This window comes from Cololabis saira, chromosome 13, assembly GCF_033807715.1.
Source record: "Cololabis saira isolate AMF1-May2022 chromosome 13, fColSai1.1, whole genome shotgun sequence".
NCBI lineage: Eukaryota > Metazoa > Chordata > Actinopteri > Beloniformes > Belonidae > Cololabis > Cololabis saira.
In genome coordinates, this window is record NC_084599.1 from 13,418,735 (window position 1) to 13,435,422 (window position 16,688).

A 16,688-nucleotide genomic window follows, 5' to 3' on the forward strand; every position below is an offset into this window, starting at 1 on the left:
AAATCACTCACCCAGTCTGTCCTCCAGGCTGTCCGTGGATCTTTTCCTCCTCACGTCCTTCTTCATAGCGGTTAACATTTCCACAAGGCAGGACTTTTCTTCCCACTGTTGCCTCTCATTTTGACCCCTCACGAGTTTCCATCGCAGTTGTGTTCATTTTGGAGGTTGTTTCAGTTTGCTCATTTAGGAAATAAGATGTCATGCTGTGTCTCAAGAGGATACCTCAGACCGTACATGCATACTGGCTAATATTTTTGACATTAACAGTTTTTTTTTTTTTAATCTGTTCGTCGTTAGAGTAATGTTCTTTTACTTACTGCTATCTTATAAAATTAACTTCTTAAAATTGCATTGTTATAATTTATATGGCATTAAAAAAGGTATAAAGTGATCAGATATGTACCAGATGTCCAGAAAAAATAGGTGAATTCAACAAACTGCTTTAGTCAAGAGTTTTATTGTAAATTTATATAGTTCCTAAACTGAAAGTAATACAATGACAACTGAAGCCAAATATTCTTCAATAAATACATAATGAGGATACTTTTGGCAAGATAATTGATGGAAGCAAGAACGCACTATCCAACAGCATAATACTGTTTCAAAGGACTAAATGTTTGCAGTTCATTCGCACGGCGCCATCTAGCGGCGACCACTGAAATTTCACAAGCTTCCTGTACATGACAGCGTTTCAGTAGAGTTCAAACAACTTCACAAGCTTCAATAAGACAGCAGGGACTGCCTCGCTCCTGCATTGCAGGGATCTTTACACCGTCTCCGTGAACAACTCGACTGACCAAGTGACAAAGGCTTCTGAGATGTTTTTCTCATGGCATGAGAGAAGAGCACAAGTGAATTGAAAAGTACTTATAGAAAAATGAATGGAAGATGGGGGGAAGAAAAATGAGAAAAAAAAAAGAGAACAAAGGGATCAAGGAGTTGGCCGTGAGCAGAGCTACAATGAGAAAAAGTGCACAGGTGGTGGTGTGATGTGGGGGTGAACATGGGAGAAGAGGATGAGTGTCTTCAGGCTTGAGGGTCACAGGCTCTGACAGCACTGCAGTTTGTTGCCCTTCTGGCCATCAGTTGTAGGCGGGACACTTATGTCGACAACGTTGTTGCCTGGAGATTCGTCGTGCGCGGATCTGTCCGCTATCTGCTTCTGTGACACGATACGGTAAATTTCTGAAAAAGAACGTTCAACAAAAACTTCAGGCTCTTGATGTTTACACCCATTTGAAAAGTACCCTTAAGCAAAACAGCTGGAAGGATGTGTTAAATGTAAATAAGAACATAAAGACAAAACATCAAATGCTGGAACAGATTTTTTTTTCCTGCTGATTGAACAGATCAATCAGACTACTTCGAATTTTATTACTATATTTTCTGTTTATATGCAATAAAAAGCCTGGAAAATCAATATAGATAGACTTTTTCAGAGAACTGTATACACATTTATGTTTACGTTCTCAGCTTTGACACACTTTGAGTTCACCAAGTAAAACAGAGAAAAGTTAATTTTAACCGAAACCATCTGCTTAAATGTGAAATTAGAAAAGCTTACTGGAAACGTAACATTTTTTGGCCATCTTCCAGCTGTGTACTAGGTCACCCCCATTGTTCATTTTTTGCAGTTTATTTTTTATGGTACATGCATCTCTTGCCAACAATGCAGTTTAGCGGTTGCCATGGTGAGCATGCAGCGACAGGAGTGGCTCCATCCAGCCATGACAAACAGTAGACTGTTCGTCTTCAATGTTTCAAAATGACTCTGTGAAAGTTGCGACAGTAAACTTGAACCATCTCTTACTCAGCACGAAATCAATCTACCAATTATCCGCATAGTCCTGGGACTTGTGAGCTGCAAGTAGATGTAAAACCCTCCATCTCCTGCAGCACAGCATTGGCTAATCACAATGTAAATCCAAGGTGTGCTACTGACACACAGTATGTGTTACTCCAAAAATTGTAGTTGCACATACAATCTGTGTAACAACAGTCGGACCAGACTGCTAACTCGGCCTATTCTTGCACCAAGCACATCTGATTCTCTGAGCCAGTGTGCAGTCCCTCCAACATCTGCAATACTGCGTTTCAGTTTCACGCTCCAAAAACCGTGATTCCAATTGTCTATTTTATTGTTATTCCCCTGCAATTTAAGTAGGCCTATTACTCTGCAAATACTGCTGTTAACGGTTCCGGGAGGGATAATTTATGTGGATATGATAAAACAGTTAACCAGCTAGTTACCAGATACACAGCTAAATGGTGTGGTTGTAGATTTATAAAGTTTATAAAGCCTTTTTATAACTTTAAACTTGTTGAGGGTAAGGTCAGTTTATGCTTGCACTGCAAATTTACTCAACTCTGTCATGGAGACTTGATTTCTGAGTTTTCTTAAAAATCTTGAACAGAAAAATCAATGAAAAACAGTTAAAGTTCACAATTCAGTACACCATAATGTAGCTCTCAGTGTTTCAAATACCGTATTTTCCGCACTATAAGGCGCACCGAAAAGCCTTTAATTTTCTCAAAAACCGGCAGTGCGCCTTATAATGCAGTGCTCCTTATATATGATCATTACGGTGATTTCTGTTACTATAGTCAGGGGGATTGTGGGTAATGTAGTTGGTGTTGCCGAAGTAACTTCGCTAAAAACGTCAGGAATCGTCACAGACGTTCAAGACAGCGGCAGCGACGCTGACTCGCATAATGGCGACTTTGACTAGACGGAGCAAAGCTGGTTTTTATTTTGTTAATAAAGTTTGACATACGGTACTTTTCTTCTTGTTTTTTTTTTTTTTGCATTTTCTGTAGCATTTCCTGTAGCGCAGCTCCATCAGGTAGATACGTAACTCAACCCCAGCCACTATAGTATGGTATTTAACCATATATTTAGTGCGCCTTATATATGGAAAACGTTTTTAAATACGTCATTCATTGAATGTGCGCCTTATAGTGCAGAAAATACGGTACACATAGTTCTCATCCAAATCTCTGAACATGCTTAAATCTCAGTTTTCTCTGCAATGCTTAATTAGGAAAAAGGAAAAAAGAAAAAAACCCAGACAGAACCTGTGACAGCTAATTAGGTTAACTGGCAAGGTGCCAATGATACGATAGGATACAGGAAGAGCATCCCTCAGAGTGCTTCAGATGTAATCATGGGGAGAGTTTCAGTTTTCTGTGAAGGACCGTTTGGGAAATCAGACTGAGCTACAAATAATTAGGGGACCTGATTTGAACATGTTATAAGAACCCATTGAAAAGTCTGCAATGAATCTACAGGCATGATTCATCTGGTGAAATCACTGTGTTGGCTTTGCAACACTCTGAAAACCGCCATCTGAGAGTGCCGTTCACCACAGTGTTAAGCAATGCGGAACAAAATGCATCTCTGTTTTTTATTATTGTTAAATTAAAGTATCATATAATGCTTACCATTTGCTTTCTGTTCAGTACAAACCTGGGTTCACTATTAAAATCAGATGTTTCTCTCATACTCTGTACATCTGAACTCACAATGAAGCTGTTTTTACAACAGTAAATTATTTTTTTTATCAATATAACGTTGCAGTCAAATTACAGATCAGCATACACAAAAATTCTCAGTCAGCATTTTATTTGATCGTTACCAGCGCATTTCCTTCTTTCTCTCACTTGTACTTTAAAGTGTTTCTGTTTTTTTTCAACCTATGGTGAATGATGTGCCACATCTTCCTTTTCCTACCTGTTAAAATGTTCTTGAATGCCTCCTCTACGTTTGTGGAGTCCAGGGCTGATGTCTCAATGAATGAGAGAGTGTTCTTTTCTAAAATGGAAAGCGAAGTTGGAAACATTTTAGGCAGACTGAATAATGTCTTGCCGTATTATAACGCTTAGTGCGATTTACCTGCGAAGGCCCGAGCCTCATCAGTGGGCACGGCCCTCAGGTGGCGGAGGTCGCTCTTGTTTCCAACCAGCATGATGACGATGTTGTTGTCGGCGTGGTCCCTCAGCTCCTTCAGCCAGCGCTCCACATTCTCATACGTCAGGTGCTTGGCGATGTCGTACACTAGGAGGGCCCCGACGGCACCGCGATAATAGCTAGTCACAGGGTGAACCACATGAAAACATTCTTGCGTCTTTACCTCAAAACAACATTTCAGCTTTTTAAAAGGCTGGCATGCATACACACAGAAAACACTCACGCTGAGGTGATTGCTCTGTAGCGTTCTTGTCCAGCCGTGTCCCAGATCTGAGCCTTTATCGTCTTTCCATCCACCTGGATGCTCCGGGTGGCGAACTCCACTCCAATGGTGCTCTTGCTCTCCAGGTTAAATTCATTTCGTGTGAAACGGGACAGGAGATTACTCTTCCCCACACCGGAATCACCGATCAGAACAACTAGGACCAAAGCAGAAACAATATTTAGGTTAGGGCTGGGCAATATATTGAATATACTTGATGTATCGCGGCTTCTAATCTGTGCGATGTACAAAATAACTAGATCGTGAATATTTGAGTATATATTGTCATGCATTTGCTTTTAGCCGCGGGCATTAAATTGCAGGCTTTTCTCACTCTTTCTCGTCTCGTCTCTCCTTCTCAGAGACATAAAACAAGCGCACGTACTTACATACGTCAGTCACGTGCGTTTCACTAAGTTGTGATTTTCCCCTTTTTGCATGAAAGTTTAAAATGAGCATATATTAATGCAGTATGAACAAGAATGTTTTAATGTAGACATATAGAATCATCATACTGGTGTGAGTGTATGCATCAGAGTGTTAATTCGAGGCTAAGGCAAAATATCGAGATATATATCGTGTATCGTGACATGGCCTAAAAATATTGAGATATTAAAAAAAAGGCCATATCGCCCAGCCCTAATTTAGGTTTCAATTACTCCTGCGAGTACTCTGTTACTTGGACTTTAATTCCTAGTTGGTAAGAAAATCTATTTCAATGGAAACTATATGTCAAGTGACATAACCAAGAATCTCATGTTCAATTGCAAACATTAATCCTGTAACTCGATGCACTGCAGTCATGGCTCCTCTCAGTTAATGTGAAAGTGCTGGCCTGCTACTATCCCGGAAGAAAAATCCTTATCAGACATTGCCTTGGGAGTGAGGCAGGAAGAAACTGCCCACAGCCTGCTCTCTGGGAAATCTGACTCGACAGTTTCTCAAAGCTTCCGTTCTTCTGTCCTCTTGACAAGTCATCAATATCCTCAAATCAGTGTACAACAGCCACCACGGGCCTTGGGAGCTTTATCCGTATCAGCCATATGTTAGTACAACATTTACAAGAGAAAAAAGTGCTACTTTACAGTAAAATCCTCCAGGCATTATAAGAAAGGTAATGCATTAAAAGAGTAGTAAAACCTAATGTCTTTAATAGAAATGTTCTTGGGTCGTCACAGTGACTTTTCTACCCGTACCAACAAAGCATTACAGGAAGAAGTTTTGCTGATGAAGGAAAAAAGTTAATATTTTGAAAGCCAATACAGCCAGTAGCAAAACCACACCATTTATCTCTGGAAACAGAGTGTGTGTGTGTATATATATATATATATATATATATATATATATATATATATATATATACACACACACACACACAACGGACCAAAAGTTTGGACACACTTCCCCATTTGTTTGAATGAGAAGGTGTGCCCAAACTTTTGGTCTGTACTGTGTGTATATATATATATATATATATATATATATATATATATATATATATATATATATATATATATATATACATACATACATACATACATACATACATACATACATACATACATACACACACACACACACACACACACACACACACATACACAGTATAATGTAAGTGGTAACATGTTGCTAGGAAACTGAACTTCCAGGTGTAAAATGATCATGTGACAGTGAGCCGGGTTTAGACTGATAGTTAAGAACACATTTCCCTACCAAGGACAAAGGGCTTGGTGGGAAAGTAACCAGAAACCTGCCAGAAGCAGCAGAGCCACTAGAGTTTCCTCCCAAGGGCTTCACGTCTCCACAAAGAGAACTCTTGTTTTCCCTTTAATTCAATAAATTACACCAAGCTATACGGAGGACGGCTCTGTTGATGCTCCTGTTGGGACGTGCAGTTGTACCAGTGGTTCTGGCTGGGGAACTGTCCCCACTGACAGAAACACAGAACCACAGACAGAACCACTCCTGCTCCTAAAACAACATTATTCCCTGTGATTAGCCGCTAGCTGCGGCACTGGCCCACAATACGAGCTGATCTCTAGTCTGCAAAAGCACAAATAGCAGGAATCAATATACAAGCAAATGAGAGCTGCGCCAGCCCCACAGTAACGACAGTGGAGTGATTATAGCAGGGTAGGAGGGTGGATCCCTGAGAGAGGACGAGCTGCCGCTGCTTGACGCAGCTAGCATGCTAGCCTGGGGGCAGCTAGTTTTGCGCATAAACACCCCCGAGCAGCTGTTTTTCGGTGTCTGTTTGGCTCACCTTTGAACAGGAAATCATACTCGTCGTCTCTGTTCCCCATCGTGAGGCCTGACCAGCTGCCTGAGGCTGCAGTGATGACAGAAAATAGTTCCCGTGGTGACTAGGGCGGTGGTGCGCCGCGGTGAGACAATGCGCAGTGACGTCAGAGGGGGCGGTCACGTGACCGGCCGCTGCGCAGCTCCGATAACACAACAATGTAATACACTTACATCTGCAAAGATGAAGGAAACTCACTTTAAAATGTTGTATAAAGTGTACCCGGTTGCAGAATTCCTTAAAAAAAGATTCAAGTTCGAAGTTGATCGTCTGTTACTGCTGTTGTTTTGTTACTGTCTCATTTTTGATTGTCTAGTATCACTTTTTTTACTTTTAGTGTCCTGTCGTATGTCACTGTACGTCAAACTAATTCTGTGGTGTGTCACTGCTTTATGTCTTTATTCCTTTTTCTTTTGTGTCACTGTTGTTGTATGTGCTTTTATTGTATATATCTTAATGTTACTCCCCCTCTCCCTTCCCCTTAGGAGGTTTTCACCTCCTACCAGGCCATTGCCTTAAATAAGAATGTATTCTTAGCAATTCTTGCCTGGTAAAATAAAGGTTTACTACTACTACTACTACTACTGATCAATGTGCTTTCTGTAATGTAGCAGATGAAACTTTAGAACATATGTTTTTCCTGTGTCCTGTGTCCAGAAACTTCTGGTTAGAATTAATTAGAATTTTGGAATAATAGAGTAATCATAGTAAATAGAAAATCAATATTTAAGAGAGACTGGTATGAGAAAGGCATTTTGTTTGTAAAGGATATGATGGATTCTGATGGAGGTCTTTTGGACTACAGGGCTTGGTTAGAAAAATATAAAATAAATTGTACTCAGAGGGAATATAATAAGATTTGTAAAGCCATTCCCGTCCCACTCCTTCAATTAATCAAAAATACTTTGTTATATTCAAGTGTTAAATCGATACTACCAAAATTGGCGATTAACGAGTGTAACTTGAATAAGTACATACATACATACAATACATAAGTCTGTAACAAAGTAACAAAGTGATTAATGCTGCCTGGAAATCAATAGTATTTTATGGTTATAACCGAGGATTTAAACCTCAAGAGAATGAGAAAATAACTGTGTCTATGTTGATTAAAGCTCATTCTAAATATATTAGATGGCCCATTTCCCCAAAGATTAAGGAAACTCACTTTAAAATGTTGGATAAAGTGTACCCGGTTGCAGAATTCCTTAAAAAATGATTCAAGTTCGAAGTTGATCAATGTGCTTTCTGTAATGTAGCAGATGAAACTTTAGAACATATGTTTTTCCTGTTTCCTGTGTCCAGAAAACATCTGGTTAGAATTAATTAGAATTTTGGAATAATAGAGTAATCAAAGTAAATAGAAAATCAATATTTAAGAGAGACTGGTATGAGAAAGGCATTTTGTTTGTAAAGGATATGATGGATTCTGATGGAGGTCTTTTGGACTACAGGGCTTGGTTAGAAAAATATAAAATAAATTGTACTCTAGAGGGAATATAATAAGATTTGTAAAGCAATTCCCGTCCCACTCCTTCAATTAATCAAAAATACTTTGTTATATTCAAGTGTTAAATCGATACTACCAAAATTGGCGATTAACGAGTGTAACTTGATAATATGATATGATAATAAGTGTAATAACAAAGTGATTAATGCTGCCTGGAAATCAATAGTATTTTATGGTTATAACCGAGGATTTAAACCTCAAGAGAATGAGAAAATAACTGTGTCTATGTTGATTAAAGCTCATTCTAAATGTATTAGATTGCCCATTACCCCAAAGATTAAGGAAACTCACTTTAGAATATTGTATAAAGTGTACCCGGTTGCAGAATTCCTTAAAAAAAGATTCAAGTTCAAAGTTGATCAATGTGCTTTCTGTAATGTAGCAGATGAAACTTTAGAACATATGTTTTTCCTGTGTCCAGAAACTTCTGGTTAGAATTAAGAAACTGGTTACTACTTAGAATAGAGGACATACCAGTCTTTGATATCTCTCATATTTTTTTCTATATAGTTAACTTGAAGTGGAATGTATCTGACATAATAAATATAGTTATTCTCATGGGCAAATATCATATTCATTGTAGTAAGTGGAGGAATAGCAAACCTTCCTTTGATTGGTTTTTAAATGATTTTAAATTATTCTTCTTATCCCTAAGGAAAATAGACTCCAACAAAATGGCTAAAAAGATTTGTGACTATATATCTTGTTTTCTGCTTTTTTGCTGCATGCCTCAGTCCTTGCTCCTCTTTTTGGCAGTTTTGTTTGCCTGATTTTAAATACTGTGATACTTTTATAGTTTGCACTATAAAACCCCTGTTTGTCTTGTATTTCAATATATAGTTAATTGTTTTTCTATATAGCTCTATATTTGACAGCATCTCATTATGTCTACTAAGTATACTATCATCCTTACGAGAAGATGTTTAATTACTGTTCTATGTTGTTTTATTGTGTTCAATAAAGAAGAAAAAAAAATCTCACTTAAATCTCATTTAAGGCGGCACATTCTGGAAAAGCTAGGATTTTGAGAAATGCAGCTTTTGTCCATAGGAAATGCATTTTCCGCTTGCACGTTTATTTGATAACTTTAATCAATTTCAGAATACTTTCACCCAGCCAACATTTGTAATGTGGGGCTATCTGAGATATTATTGGGCTGGAAAATGTGGCTCCATATGGCATGGTCCATGGTCTATGTACTGGACTTTGTGTATTGTCCTTTTTGGTTGGCTTATATGGTTGGATGGGACTCAAGTGAGATAAGACACCAATTTTGGGCTCATGCCATTCTGCACTCGTTAACCTGTGTATAACCATTGTCAGCAATTTAATATAAGTAACAATTTAGACTTCGGACTATACAACATGTCAGAAGTCAGAGAAATATGCAGAGGTTTCACTTCATTAACTAGCACAACACAACACTCAAATTGAAATAATTATTGAGAGGTGAAACAGCCTCCAGACCCAAACGCTTCCTGGATGTTCTGAAGGGTTTCTGGTTCACACTGGGCCAGTTGGAGTCAGGGGTGACTCAGGTGTTAGTGACACACTCTTCTTTGATGGGAATTTGGGTATTTATTCTATAAATGAATGAATACGGCTTTAAACATCTGGCTTGTTAAATTTTATTGTATATCTATTTAATTACAAATTAATAATTATTTACGTCATCATGTACAATCATCACACTGCCTAGAACTACGTACTCAAAAATACTTAAAAAAAAATACAAATTCTGCTCTTACTTAGAATTTGTTTGGTGTTGTCTCTCTTTCTGTCTTATGTTTTGTCTGTATTGACCTACACTTTTATGTGATGTTATGTTATGTTTTGCATTGCATACTGTCTTGTGTTGTATAGATGTGTCGCATTACTGTAAATAAAGAAGTACAAGTCAAGATGCTAAAGCATTAAGTGTGTCTAAACTTTTGACAGGTACTGTAAATATGATAAGGAAAGTACCCTGACAACACTGAAAAAACTATTAAACATATTATATTGATGAAATATTATGATACATGCTTTGACATAACTGATATTTTTCAGCTTTAATTCATATAGTGGAAGGCAGTTTTTATATTTTCAGCTGGAAAATGAACATTTTTATTATAAATTAATCTTGCACTTATGTTTTCAATTAAATGTTCAGAATTAAGAAAACAGCTTCAGTGCTCAAATTTCAATAGAATTATGTAACTCATAAATCATGACAGTTGCAGTAAGTGTCTCAATCAATTTTCGGTTTCTCAAAAAAGAATTTTAATTATATAACAAGTTATTACACAATATTTTTTATTTTGCTGGAGAGCAGCCAGACTTTCAGCATGTGATCAATTTGTCAATTATCACCTCATAAACTGTCACAGCCCACACATCTCTGAGAGTGGATGATTTACAGGCTTTATCCAGCCATCTTGATAAATCTACAGTCTTCACCACAATATTGAAACCACAGCTTTCTATGTCTCGATACTAGACTGTAACTGAGTCACACTAGAGTGCGGGGAATCCTGTTAGTTCTCAAGAGTTGCGCAAGTTTATGACATTTTCTCCAACTAAATTGAACTCATTATCACAAAGGCTTGTTTTTCTTGTCTTAATTTCCTTATTGACTCCATATCTACTGATGTGTTTGGCATGGTACTTTCCATCCTTGAGGATGTCAGAGGCAGTTTCACCTGTGGTTATATTTAAACCCGCCCCTTTCCTGACACTGTCCAATCAGGAGCCAGGGAGTCCTGACACTGTCCAATCAGGAGCCAGGGAGGGCGTGTCCACCAGCTACTACTGACTGACAGATATTTGTTCCTCCAGTGTTCCGTGAAGGGAGTTGTGAACAGATTAACACTGCCAACACTTTCAACGGTGGATTTATTAAACTGTGTTTTTGTCAAATCAATATATAACTCCTTATAACCAGGAGCTATGATGGCAAAGCGAACGGGACGAAGGAATAGCCAGCTGCCAGAATGTTACCATGAGGGTTACCTGGAGAAGAAGCCGTTCAAAGAGAAGGTAAAGCTCTGCACACTGACCAGTGTTACACATGGCTGAAGTCAGTGATCTTTAGGTTGGTGAGGCGAAACTTCAGTAGAATTAGATTATGATTACTTAATAAATAAAAGTATTTCCAACTGACACATGTTGACACTTGACACATGAGAACCCCTGATGCTGCCATTCATCACTTCTGGGCCGTGGAATTTATGTTTTTGCTTTATTAAGTTATCTACTTCTTATTCGTGCATGTGCATTTTGACTTTAGTTTCTGTGCAGCACCTGTTTGTCTCTCCAACTTTTTTAAGAGGTTTCCTGCCTTTCGTGTTGTAAAAACTTGAGTAAGCCAGGTACTGAATGGCTGGCTTTGCAAAATAAATATAGGCTATACAAAAACTTGTTGCTCTTTCTGCTTTTCTGCACTGATAAAATACTGTCAATTCGTACATCTAAGCAAATAAAACCAAAGGGAAATCTTAAAAAAAAAAAAAAACTATTTGTGTTTTACAGTCCAGTCCTTATTATCTTAATTGGTTATAAAATTCCTTATTCAGGTTTTTCTGGACTTCAGTTTTCTCTGACTAGAAACACATAATGGCAAAAAGGTTATTTTCTTTCAGTCCAAACAGTTCCAACAAACATCAATATTGTCATATTTATAAAATGTTGCCTAATCAAATCCAATCAAATAATTTCATCTGCTTAAACCAGTTTCATTTCCTTGTTGTGTAACATGTATATATTTTCCTTGTTTTCTCCACTTTGTATTCGTGTTTCTTAAGTTTTAACCATGTGTTGTCATTTATTTTCTATCTTTGTATTTGCTCCAGACACCCCAGAAACTGTGGGCCTGCCTGTGTGGAAGCACACTTTTTTTCTTCAACAATAAGAGAGACGGTGATGTAAGTCTTTTTAGTGAAGTCGGTTGGTGAGATACAAAGATTTGGATGATCATTTATCCTTTAACGTCATTGCTTATGTGTGTTTCATTAGTACACAGAGAAACTGGATCTCAGGGGCTTTATCTCAGTCACAAACGACACCAGTCCAGACTGTAACTTAGATGGGGCCAAGTTCACCCTCCAGATGGAAGAATCCAATGTCAAATTAATTGTGAGTGAATATCTTTATTTATGTTTGAATATGTTTATTTTTATAAATATTGTAGTTCCTCTTTTCACACAGTTTTCCTGTCATCTTTTGTCTTTGCAGGCTCCGAGTGTGGAAAGCCGTGAGCTTTGGAAAGGCTTCATTCAATCTGTGGCCGAGGTCTGGGCTCTGTTGCATTTATCTCACTTCAGAGAAAGAACTATTATAGCTTAATTTGGTCATTCTTTTTGTCGGACAAGAATATTTAGGTTTTATAAATACCTTACACGTTTCGGCGGTTACTTCCGCCTTCATCAGAGTCACGTGATGGTGTGTGTGAACCACCAATTTATCAGCGTTGTTGCGTAAGTAACCGCAGAAACATGTCAGGTATTTAAAAAAACCTAAATATTCTTGCCCGACAAAAAGAATCAGCAAATTAAATTGTAAAGCCATGGACAAAATTAACTTTATTAAATCAACTATTATACTGTAGCTGTCCTATTGTTTTTCAAGATGTTACATTTAGGTTATTCTGCACTCACATTTGCGCAGATTAAAAGAGAAACTGTGTCTCCCTGCAGCTGTCCGTGCCGTCCTCCCTCAACCTGATGCCGGGTCAGATCCACATGCTGACCGTGGCGGTCGACAAAGAGAAGGAAAGGATAACACAGGTCTCTTCAACCACCGACACTGACGGCAGTCATTACCTCAGCCTCGACTCGGAGATGCCCACGTGAGTATCAGTGACTTTCATCCTCAAACGTGACCACCTAAGAGATGGCACGGTGAACCATCTGTAAACAGTGTTTCTAACACACAACTGGAATGATTTGTCAGTTTTAATGTAATTACCTAAGAATAAAATATATAGTAAGACCACAACACATCTATTCATTATACAGATGCTACCTGATACTTTTACCACCTCCATCTGTTCCAAAGCCAAAATGGAGACGACGGGTTTGTGTTTTTGATTTTCCTGTCATCAATAAATGATATACCTGTTTTCTTCCATTCTGCAGTTGTTACTACCCCATATCCCGCATGGAAGCACAGTTTCTGCTTGAGAGAGAAGCCAAAAGAGGAAACATGCTGCTGAGACCGGGAAGAGATGGAACTTCTTTTGCTGTTACCACAAGACAGAAAATTGATAGGTATGCACACAAATATCTAAAGCATGTATGCACATAGACCATCGAAATCATGTGGTCGCAAGTTTGTTTATAACCTAAAACCCATTTATATTGTCATCACTGCAAGACTGTAACGAGATGTCCAAAGAAAAAAGGACAGAGTAGACAAAATCAAATTCAAAGTGCAAAATTTTGTGTTTCTTTGCTGACCAAGGCCAAGAGTTTGCTAATCTCTTATAAATATCTGGATCTTCTCCCATTTTGGGGATTTTTCTGTGATTTCTAAATTTTAATTTTCATAAATGACACTGTGCTCCTTTCACGTTTGCTATTATTCACGTTCATTTTGTTCAGCTTCACAGTTTAGTTGTCGTTTTTGCAGAACTATATTCAGACACTATCGTGTGGCTCGTAATCATGAGGGCGGCTTCAACATTGCTGTGGAAAACCCTGTAAGTATTAAAACTCAGGTCCAGTTCCAGACATGACTAGTTTATTTTGTACGTACTGAATCTGCCACAGATTAATCAATGGAGTCTGCAGCATTGAGAAAAACACACTATATACTGTAAACATACCACTCTTAATGCATGAAGTGGGAGTGAAAATGTTGTTTTCTTATTACCTTATGAATTCTGCAGGGCAGGATTTTAACTAAGTGCAACCTGGAAGTAATAAATAGTAAAGGAATGTAATTGCACTTGCTAGCTGGAGTTTTTATGGCTTTATGATGGTAGTGAACTCCAGTTTACGACTGATCAAAGTTGAAGTGACTATAAAAATGTTGAAACACACCTTAAAAATATCCCCTATAAATGGGGGCTTCCAAGGTCACAGCTCACCTGTTAAGTAACACCAAGACGTGAAAAAATGCCCGCAGACATCTTTTTCTGCATGTGGCAGTCGGGAAACTGAATTTAAAATAGCAACAATGCTGGATGCAGGAATTTTAGAGATGCACATCCTGGTTACTGAGGTTGACTTGAGTGCAATGTTATGTCACAGTTTCATTGAATTTATGTAATTGATGACTCTGTGGTTGTTGAACGGCTGGTTTTCTGCACAGGTCTTCTGCGAAACGCTGCACGACGTGGTCACCTACCTGGTAGACAAAACTGATGGAATTTTGATTCCCCTCATCATCGAGGGCTACTACGAGGAGAAGATCAGTAAGCATAAATATATATAAATACTTTTCCCCCTTCTTATGCTCTCTTTCCATCTGTTTGTTTTTAACGCAAAACTCTAAACCTTGACAGGGTTCGTGTCATCTGATAATGAAAGTGGAGAGAAGATAGAGCAGACTTTAGCAGACCCACTTCCACCAAGTTTGCCTTTCAAACCAGGTACCGTCTCTTTACATAACAACCACACACACCCAGCTACTAAACCTTTACACTCTTTGCCTCACCTGTTTGCTCTCACCTTTATGTCACGGGTCGAGAAAATTCCTCTTCTACATTGATGTGGCTCAACCTCTGAGTTTCTTCCAAGCCACAAGCACATTAATCAAAATCATGGGAAAAAGCAGCACGATAAAAGTGATGGGTTTATTCACCGCATATCAGCACATGAGTCAACAAAAGCTTGTTTCCCTCTGACCTTGTGATCGCTTTGTGAATTCAGTCCACAAACACACTCCCAGTCAACCACTCTTCTTCTGCCTGCCTCAGGACAGCTGGGAAGCAGCTTTCTTTAAATGTTGTTTTGAACTTTTAGACTACAAGCTATTGTCAACATGACAAAGTTGAGAGGATTTTCAAGTTAGGAGAAAACTAAATGTGAACGCTGTGAGAGAAAAATGTCAACGCTGACCAGAGTAACTACACAAACTGACAAGATCAAGAATAAAAACAGTATTAAAACAAAGACAAATATATTGGTTTTGAAACTTTTGCAAAACCTTTCCTTACGTGCCTCATCTTAGTGTTAAGCTGGACTCGCCTAGGGTCCACAAAAGGCTCTCCAGTCATTTTAAATGCGATAAAAGTATTCCAGTCTGGATCCAAGACCGCCCTTTACGTCACAGATCATATTCATTGTGTAGATTTTTTTTTAAAACCTGCGTGCAACCAGCATATTTTGGGCTCTGGAGAGTCCACCGTGACTAAGTCTTTATCTTTGTTTACGGTTCTTTACTCTGTGTTTTGTTTCTTAGGTTCCTTTGCAAATCCTGAACCGGCTACAGAGGAAAAATGTGAGTATAATTAGTCACCACCGACTCGTCAAGACAGCCCTCCTCTCATTCCTGGCATCTGCCCTGCAGTCTGATAAGCTTAAACAGGTGTGTCTTCATTTTTTCCGCCACGTCGCTCACTGTCATCTGTTTTCAAACAGTGGAGAAGAAAGATAACGAGACAGGGGAATTACGTGTTGTTCCACCGCCAAGTAAGTACCTCAGTGTCATTATTCCTTTTAGTAGAGAAAATCCTTGTAAATATCATAAATGGCTAATATTAACATCTCTTTTTATGTGTTTGTATTTTTCAGTACCAGAAAGGAAACCCATGAAGAAAATGACACCTCCAACTCCCCTTCCCCGCAAAGGAATCCCTTTAACATCTGCCTCCTCCTCCTCCTCCACTTCTACCACCAACAGAGATCCCGGAGCGCCTTTCAACGTAGACATCCAAAAACAGAGTAAGGCTTGACCCTCAGTAGAAACCAGTTCAGAATTTCTCTCATTTTACTGCCACAATACTAAAATTCATTCCCCTGACATCCTCTAGTTCCTCTGGGGATGATGTCAGAACTCAAACTCCGGCTGGCGCAGAAGGCCAAGGAGTGACATGGCCACTGAAAGCCATCCATCTGTGATGAAACCTGTACGGCAGCTGATGGACAGCAGGACGTCTCCATCACGACTCTGCTGCCCCTCCTCCTTCCTCAACTGTCTGCTGTTAAGTCTCTCTGAAGATTGACATTTTATTGATTTGGCCCTCTTGGACATTCATTAGTGAATTAAGTGACTGTAAAGATGGGTGCACATGCCACATTATCTTCAGGTTTTTCTTGTACATTTTGCACATTTGCACATCGACAGCACCACACTTTATCAGATTGTGCCAGACGTTCTGTATCAGTGTTGATTTCCTCACCTCAATCTTGAATCATCTTTTTATTTTTGCACAGATAAACTTGTACTGCCTAATAGGCACGTGATATTCATGTTTATACTACACAATGTACTGCTGAAGTATTTACATGAAGAGAGTTCTTATACTTTTGTTCTGTAGCCTCCTGTGCGTGAATGTACTGTAAATAGTTTTTAAGTGAAGTGAAACTCTTGCATCTGTTGCATCCAATCAGATGTGACCAAGCAATTTCTAGTATGCGCCGTGCAGCAGACTTAAAATAATAACAAATGAACCGGTGATAAAGTTGTTTTTTTTAAAAAGAGAAATATACATAGATACAAGATACAT

The 16,688-nt window shown here is 38.6% G+C and overlaps 2 protein-coding genes across 2 annotated transcripts; one reads left to right on the forward strand and one right to left on the reverse strand.

Annotated features, from left to right (window-relative positions):
* Positions 1-441: 441 nt before the first annotated feature.
* Positions 442-6,632, reverse strand: LOC133458166 (ras-related protein Rab-11B). Its single transcript, XM_061737780.1, has 5 exons — positions 6,493-6,632; positions 4,191-4,386; positions 3,893-4,086; positions 3,731-3,811; positions 442-1,185 (listed from the first exon to the last, which is right to left on the reverse strand). Exons 1-5 carry the CDS (start codon positions 6,530-6,532, stop codon positions 1,040-1,042), a joined length of 657 nt encoding a protein of 218 aa, XP_061593764.1. The 5' UTR covers positions 6,533-6,632; the 3' UTR covers positions 442-1,039.
* A 4,234-nt stretch (positions 6,633-10,866) lies between these two features.
* Positions 10,867-16,666, forward strand: LOC133458168 (signal-transducing adaptor protein 1-like). The gene is made up of 13 exons (XM_061737782.1): positions 10,867-11,056; positions 11,869-11,940; positions 12,032-12,151; positions 12,251-12,307; positions 12,712-12,863; positions 13,153-13,284; positions 13,646-13,715; positions 14,330-14,432; positions 14,523-14,609; positions 15,422-15,460; positions 15,601-15,651; positions 15,754-15,903; positions 15,993-16,666. The coding sequence occupies exons 1-13, from the start codon at positions 10,967-10,969 to the stop codon at positions 16,049-16,051; spliced, it is 1,182 nt and encodes a 393-aa protein (XP_061593766.1). The 5' UTR covers positions 10,867-10,966; the 3' UTR covers positions 16,052-16,666.
* The last annotated feature ends 22 nt before the right edge of the window (positions 16,667-16,688 follow it).